General features: G+C 41.0%; 1 protein-coding gene and 1 long non-coding RNA gene across 2 annotated transcripts in view; both read right to left on the bottom strand.

The window, feature by feature from the left end:
- Positions 1–6,851, bottom strand: part of LOC112077276 (dysferlin) — a 15,790-nt gene extending 8,939 nt beyond the window's left edge. Inside the window, exons 1-3 of the mRNA XM_024143817.2 lie at positions 6,813–6,851; positions 4,703–4,804; positions 1,971–2,132 (exon numbers count right to left, since the gene is read on the bottom strand). Coding sequence (XP_023999585.1) covers positions 1,971–2,132; positions 4,703–4,750 — 210 coding nt within the window. The 5' untranslated portion in view covers positions 4,751–4,804; positions 6,813–6,851. The remainder of the gene's footprint in view (positions 1–1,970; positions 2,133–4,702; positions 4,805–6,812) is intronic.
- A 439-nt stretch (positions 6,852–7,290) lies between these two features.
- The window catches only part of LOC112077277 (uncharacterized), an 18,895-nt gene continuing 18,688 nt past the window's right edge, over positions 7,291–7,497 (bottom strand). The window contains exon 4 of the long non-coding RNA XR_002895387.2: positions 7,291–7,321. This is a non-coding gene — a long non-coding RNA (uncharacterized lncRNA). The remainder of the gene's footprint in view (positions 7,322–7,497) is intronic.

The raw sequence follows: 7,497 nt of genomic DNA, 5'->3' as shown, positions 1-7,497 counted from the left end.
GTCAAGGGCTTTAACCCTTACCCCCTACCTTCATCACTAGTCTCTACACTCCTCATAGACGTGGTAAGACCTAGTTCCAAACCCACCACTAGTTTCTATGTCAAGGCTTTAACCCTTACCCCCCTACCTTCATCACTAGTCTCTACACTCCTAGCCTTCACCACTGGTTCTACACTCCTCATAGACGTGGTGAGACCTAGTTCCAAACCCACCACTAGTTTCTATGTCAAGGCTTTAACCCTTACCCCCTACCTTCATCACTAGTCTCTACACTCCTACCCTTCACCCTAGCCCTTACCCCCTACTTTCATCACTAGTCTCTACACTCCTCATAGACGTGGTGAGACCTAGTTCCAAACCCACCACTAGTTTCTATGTCAAGGCTTTAACCCTTACCCCCCTACCTTCATCACTAGTCTCTACACTCCTCATAGACGTGGTGAGACCTAGTTCCAAACCCACCACTAGTTTCTATGTCAAGGCTTTAACCCTTACCCCCTACCTTCATCACTAGTCTCTACACTCCTCATAGACGTGGTGAGACTAGTTCCAAACCCATCACTAGTTTCTATGTCAAGGCTTTAACCTTACCCCCTACCTTCATCACTAGTCTCTACACTCCTCATAGACGTGGTGAGACCTAGTTCCAAACCCACCACTAGTTTCTATGTCAAGGCTTTAACCCTTACCCTACCTTCATCACTAGTCTCTACACTCCTACCCTTCACCCTAGCCCTTACCCCTACCATCATCACTAGTCTCTACACTCCTACCCTTCACCCTAGCCCCTTACCCCCTACCTTCATCACTAGTCCTACACTCCTCATAGACGTGGTGAGACCTAGTTCCAAACCCACCACTAGTTTCTATGTCAAGGCTTTAACCCTTACCCCCTACTTCATCACTAGTCTCTACACTCCTACCCTTCATCACTGGTCTCTACACTCCTACCCTTCACCCTAGCCCCTTACCCCCTACCTTCATCACTGGTCTCTACACTCCTACCCTTCACCCTAGCCCTTACTCCCTGCCTTCATCACTAGTCTCTACACTCCTACCCTTCATCACTGGTCTCTACACTCCTACCCTCACACCTAGCCCCTTACCCCCTACCTTCATCACTAGTCTCTACACTCCTACCCTCACCCTAGCCCCTTACCCCCTACCTTCATCACTAGTCTCTACACTCTCTACCCTTCACCCTAGCCCCTTACCCCCTACCTTCATCACTAGTCTCTACACTCCTACCCTTCATCACTGGTCTCTACACGCCTCCCCTTCACCCTAGCCCCTTACCCCCTACCTTCATCACTAGTCTCTACACTCCTACCCTTCACCCTAGCCTCCTTATCCACATGGCCCAGTTCCAACCGACCACCAGGCCCTTACTCCTTGCTTTCACTAGCTACCTCAGACCCGATAAACTGAGATTGTTGAGAACTAGAATACACAAGCGGCTAATGACCTTCCTGTGTTCTATTACTAGAATCAGTGTTATTCAGCAATATGGTTCCTACAGTATGTAGAATCAGTGTTATTCAACAATATCGTTCATACAGTATGTAGAATCAGTGTTATTCAACAATATGGTTCCTACAGTATGTAGAATCAGTGTTATTCAACAATATGGTTCCTACAGTATGTAGAATCAGTGTTATTCAGCAATATGGTTCCTACAGTATGTAGAATCAGTGTTATTCAACAATATGTTCATACAGTATGTAGAATCAGTGTTATTCAACTTTTTTTTTTTTTTCACCTTTATTTAACCAGGTAGGCCAGTTGAGAACAAGTTCTCATTTACAACTGCGACCTGGCCAAAGTAAAGCAGAGCAGTGCGACACAAACAGCAACACAGAGTTACACATGGAATAAACAAACATACAGTCAATAACACAATAGACAAAGTCTATATACATTGTGTGCAAATGGCGATAGAAACTAGTGGTGGGTTTGGAACTAGGTCTTACCACGTCTATGAGGAGTGTGTTGATGTCGAAGTTGGGTTTCTTCTTTGTAGATCGTATGACGCAGGACTGAACCATGTTGCCTCCACACTCCACCTGCAGGCTGGGAGAGGTAACGCTAGCTAGCTGGAAGCTCTTCAGGTTACGCACTCCCCATGCCAAGATCTGGAGAGGAGAAAGAATGGATGGAGAGAGAGAAGAAGAGAGATAACAGTATCTAAGTTACCTCTATAGAACAGGTTTGATACCGTGTGGATCCATGTAGATGTTACAGTAGTAGTATTAGTAGTATAGTAGTATAGCAGCGTAGCAGTATTAGTAGTATTAGAGAAGTATAGTACAGTAGTAGTATTAACATTATAGTACAGTAGTAGTATAGTACAGTAGTAGTATTAGTAGTATAGCAGTATAGCAGCGTAGCAGTATTAGTAGTATTATAGAAGTATAGTACAGTAGTAGTATTAATATTATAGTACAGTGGTAGTATAGTACKGTAGTAGTATTAGTATTATAGTACAGTAGTAGTATCACTAGTATTATGGTAGTATAGTACAGTAGTAGTATTAATAGTAGTAAAGTATTATAAAAGCAGTATTAGTGGTATAGAAGAAGAATACACTAGTAGTATGAGTAGCAGTATAGTGAAGTAGTAGTATTAATAGTAGTAAAGTAGTACAGAAGTAGTATTAGTGATAAAGAAGTATAGTACACGAGTAGTATGAGTAGTAGTATAGTAAAGTAGTAGTATTAACGGTAACATAGTAATATGGTGCCGTAGTAGTATAGCGGTGCAGTACAGTAGTAGTGTAGTAGTATCACAAAGTAGTAGTAGTATAGTATACCACCGTAGTAGTAATATAGTACTGTAGCACAGTAGCAGTATTAATAGCAGCATGGCAGTATAGTACAGTAATAGTGTTACTAGTTGTAGTATATTACAGCAGCAGTGTGGTAATATAGTAGTATTAGTAYTAGTATAGTATGTGTAGTTCAGCAGTAGTATCATTAGTAGTATAGTGGCATAGTACAGTAGTGGTATTAGTAGTAGTAGTATAGCAGTATAATACAGTAGGGGTATTAGTGGCATGGAAGTATAATATAGTAGTAGCACAGTAGTATTATTAGTATTATAGTATAGTAGTAGTAGTGGTTGTAGTATAGTATAGTAGTATTATAGTACAGTAGTAGTTTAGCAGTCACATAATATTATAGTACAGTATGAGTATTAGTGGTATAGAAGTATAGTAGTAGTATGAGTAGTCGTAGCACAGTGGTAGTATAGCACAGTAGGAGTATCACTAGTATTATAATAAAGTAGTATAGTAGTATAGTACAGTATTAGTAGTAGTGGTAATATAACGCAGCAGTAGTATTTGTGGTAGTATAGCAGTATGTAAAGCAGTAGAATTGGTAGCAGTATAGTACAGTAGTAGTATAGTAGTATAATACAGTAATTTTATAGTATAGCACAGTAGTGGTATTAGTAGTACAGTAATATAGCACAATGGAATTATAGTATAGCACAGTAGTAGTGTTAGTAGTATCATGGTAGTATAGCACAGTAGTAGTATTAATGGTAGTATAGTACATTCACATGGTTACTAGTAGTGGTATAGTGGTAGTAGAGTATACTAAAGTAGTAGTATTAGTGATAGTATAGTAGTATATGACAGCAGTAGTATTATAGTACAGTAGTAGTACTAGTAATAGTATAGTAGTGTATGGCAGCAGTAGTGGTATGAGTAGTAGTATATGACAGCAGTAGTAGTATAGTAATATAGTACAGTAGTAGTATTAGCAGTAGTATAGTACTAGTGTGTATAGTATAGTACTAGTAGTATAGTAGTAGCATTGGTAATAGTATAGTATTACATGGCAGCAGTGGAAGTATAGTAATACAGCACAGTAGTAGTATTGATAGTAATATAGTACAGTAGTAGTATTAGTAGTGGTATAGTAGAATGGCAGTATTAGTACTAGTAGTAATATAGTAGCATATGAGTAGTAGTATTAGTATTGGTATAGTACAGTAMTAGTGTTAGTAGTAGTACAGTAGTAGTAATAGTAGTATAGTATTGTGTGACATCGGTAGTAGTATTAGTAGTATAGTACTAGCAGTAGTATAGTAATATATGACAGCAGTAGTAGTATAGTACAGTAGTAGTACTAGTAGTAGTATAGCAGTATATGACATCAGTAGTAGTATAGCACAGTAGTAGTACTAGTAGTAGTATAGCAGTATATGACAGCAGTAGTAGTATAGCACAGTAGTCGTAGTATCGTACAGTAGTAGGAGTAGTATAGTACAGCAGSAGTATTAGTAGTAGTATAGTAGTATACTACAGTAGTAGTACCAGTAATAGTATAGTAGTATACGACAGCAGTAGTAGTATGGTGCAGTAGTAGTATTTGCGGTAGTAAAATACATGTGTAGTATAGCACAGTAGTAGTAGTATAGTACAATAGTAGTATTAGTGGTAGTATAGTAGTATAGCACATCGGTAGTATTAGTGGTGGTATAGTGGTATAGTATAGTAGTAGTATCAGTGGTGGTATAGTGGTCTGGTACAGTAGTGGTATTAGTGGTGGTATAGTAGTATAGTATAGTAGTAGTATTAGTGGTGGTATAGTAGTCTGGTACAGTAGTGGTATTAGTGGTAGTATAGTACAGTAGTAGTAGTATAGTACAGCAGTAGTATTAGTGGTAGTATAGTACAGTTGTAGTAGAATAGCACCTCTATAGCAGTACGTTGTAGAACCGGTTTGATCCCCTGAGGAACCATGTAGACGTTGGGTTCTCTCTGGGGGGGCGGGCACGGCAGGTCGGAATCCTTGGGCTGCCAATCAGAACACAGGACAGAGATGGGTCAGAGGCGTGAGGTCATCCACAGGGGACAAAATGTAATATAAGTGAGACAACACCAGCAGAGGAAACATTGAGACATAAGTGTGTATTTTAACATGCTGATATTAAACCTCTTTGGGCTAGGAGTCAGTAATTTCACGTCCGGATGAAAAGCGTGCCCAAAGTAAACTGCCTGCTACTCAGGCCCAGAAGCTAGGATATGCATATAATTGCTAGATTTGGGTAGAAAACACTCTATAAAACTGTTCGAATATTGTCTTGTGAGTATAACAGAACTGATATGGCAGGCGAAACCCCAAGGACAAACCATCCCCCCCKAAAAAATCATCCTACAACTGTTTTCAATTGCTGTCACTTTTATTATAAGGCGAAATCCTCCCAGATTGCAGTTCCTGGGGCTTCCACTAGATGTCAACAGTCTTTAGAAAGAGTTTCAGGCTGGTTGTAGTTTTTCTWGCAGCTCCCATTTTGGCTGTAGTGTTTCCATGCGCGTGGACGAGAGCGCGTTCTTTTTGTTTATCTCCGGTAAAGACAATAACGATTCTCCATCTTAAATTGTATCGTTTTTTTTACGTATTAGGGACTCTTAGGTTTGATTATAAACGTTGATTGACTTTTTTGGATAAGTTTATTAGTAACGTTTGGGATTCATTGTGTATGCATTTTGAAGGAGGGAAACTGGGTGGATTATTGACTGAAGCGCGCCAGCTAAACTGAGTTTTTATGGATATAAAGAAGGACTTTATCGAACAAAAGGACCATTTGTAATGTAACTGGGACCTTTTGGAGTGCCAACAGAAGAAGATCTTCAAAGGTAAGACATTTATTATATCGTTATTTCTGACTTTCGTGTCGCAAATGCCTGGTTGAAAAATTAGAAGTTCAGCTTTATTTTGATGTATTACCCGTATATTTTCATGAAAGCTAAATATTTATAATACTCTGTGAAAACACGGAGTGGAGTTTGAGAGAAACGGATTAGGATGAATTAACACAAGATGGTTCAGTGAGAAAACACGGAGTGGAGTTTGAGAGAACGGTTAGGAGATTAAACACAAGATGAGTTCAGTGAGAAAACGAGCGCGAGTGGAAGTTTGAGGAGAGAAACGGATTAGGATGATTAACACAAGATGGTTCAGTGAAGAAAACACGGAGGTGGAGTTTAGAGAAACGGACGGATGCGGGATAGTGATATAAAAACAAGATGGTTCAGTGAGAAAACCGGAGTGGAGTTTGAGAGAACGGATAGGATAGAAAACACAGATGGGTTCAGTGAGAAAACAGGAGTGGAGTTTGAGGAACGAATTAAGGATGATTATAACAAGATGGTTCAGGTGAGAAAACACGGAGTGGAGTTTGAAGAAGGATTAGAGAGATTAGAATTAAAACAAAGATGGTTCAGTGAGAAAACACGGGATGGAGTTTGAGAGAATGGATTAGGATGATTTAAAACAAGATGGTTAGTGAGAAAACACGATCGGAGTGGAGTGAGAGGAACGGATTAGGATGATATAAAAACAAGATGGTTCAGTGAGAAAACACGGAGTGGAGTTTGAGAGGAATGGATTAGGATGATATAAAACAAGTGGTTCAGTGGAGACAAACACGGAGTGGAGTTTGAAGAGGAGGATTAGGATGATAAAAGAACAAGATGGTTCAGTGAGAAAACACGGAGTGGAGTTTGAGAGGAACGGATTAGGATGAAGTGGATGAACACGGTGATGATGAGACACATTGTGACAGTTGTTGAGGAAGATGCATCAAACTGCAACAAATAAACCCTGTTAGTGTTGCTTCTCTGTTTCCTGTGTGTCCGTCCGTCCGTGTGTGTGTGTGTGTGTGTGTGTGCGTGTATCCGTGCATGTGTCTGTGCGTGTCCGTGTGTGTATCCGTGGTGTGTCCGTGTGAGTGTGAGTGTGAGTGTGAGTGTGAGTGTGGTGTGTGTGTGTGTGTGTGTGTGGTGTGTGTGTGTTGTGTACCCATTGCTGGTTTTCTGAGAGGAATCAGTGAGAAAGACCTGAGGGGAGGAGATGAGGAAGATGGAGGAAGATGGAAGGAGAGGAGAGATGCATAGCACTTGTTATTTATAATCATGAACAATAGGATTTTAAAGTATTATGTCAAAAAATTAATTCTTACCTCATCCATAGATGTGAGCGGGGGATGTCTCCTGTTACAGAGAAGAGAAGGGGGGAGAGAGAGGGGGGGAGAGAGAGGGGGGGGAGGGGGAGAGCGAGGAGAGTGAGAGACATTAATCGTGTGTGTGTGTTGTCCGTGTGTGTCCTGTGTCCGTGTGTGTGTCGTGTTGTCGTTGTGTGTGGTGTGTGTGTGTGTGTGTGTGTGTGGTTGTGTGTGTGGTGTGTGTGTGTGTGGTGTGTGTGGTGTGTGTGTGTGTGTGTGTGTGGTGTGGTGTGTGTGTGTGTGTGTGTGTGTGTGTGTGTGAAGAGATCAGACTAACCTCCTGTCCAGGGATGTGATGATCAGCGGGCTGTGGGAACAGAGAGAGAGAGGGAGGGAGGAGAGAGAAGAGGAGAGAGAAGCGGAGGGATGACAGAGGGAGGAGAGAGAGAGGGAGAGATGACGAGGGAGAGAGAGATGACAGGGAGAGGAGAGAGAGAGGGAGAGATGACAAGAGGGAGAGAGAGAGAGGGAGGGATGACAGAA

Source organism: Salvelinus sp. IW2-2015, unplaced genomic scaffold (genome assembly GCF_002910315.2).
Source record: "Salvelinus sp. IW2-2015 unplaced genomic scaffold, ASM291031v2 Un_scaffold4429, whole genome shotgun sequence".
In the NCBI taxonomy this organism is placed as follows: Eukaryota; Metazoa; Chordata; class Actinopteri; order Salmoniformes; family Salmonidae; genus Salvelinus; species Salvelinus sp. IW2-2015.
Note: the sequence above shows the minus strand (reverse complement) of the source record. Positions and strands in the feature narration are given on the sequence as shown.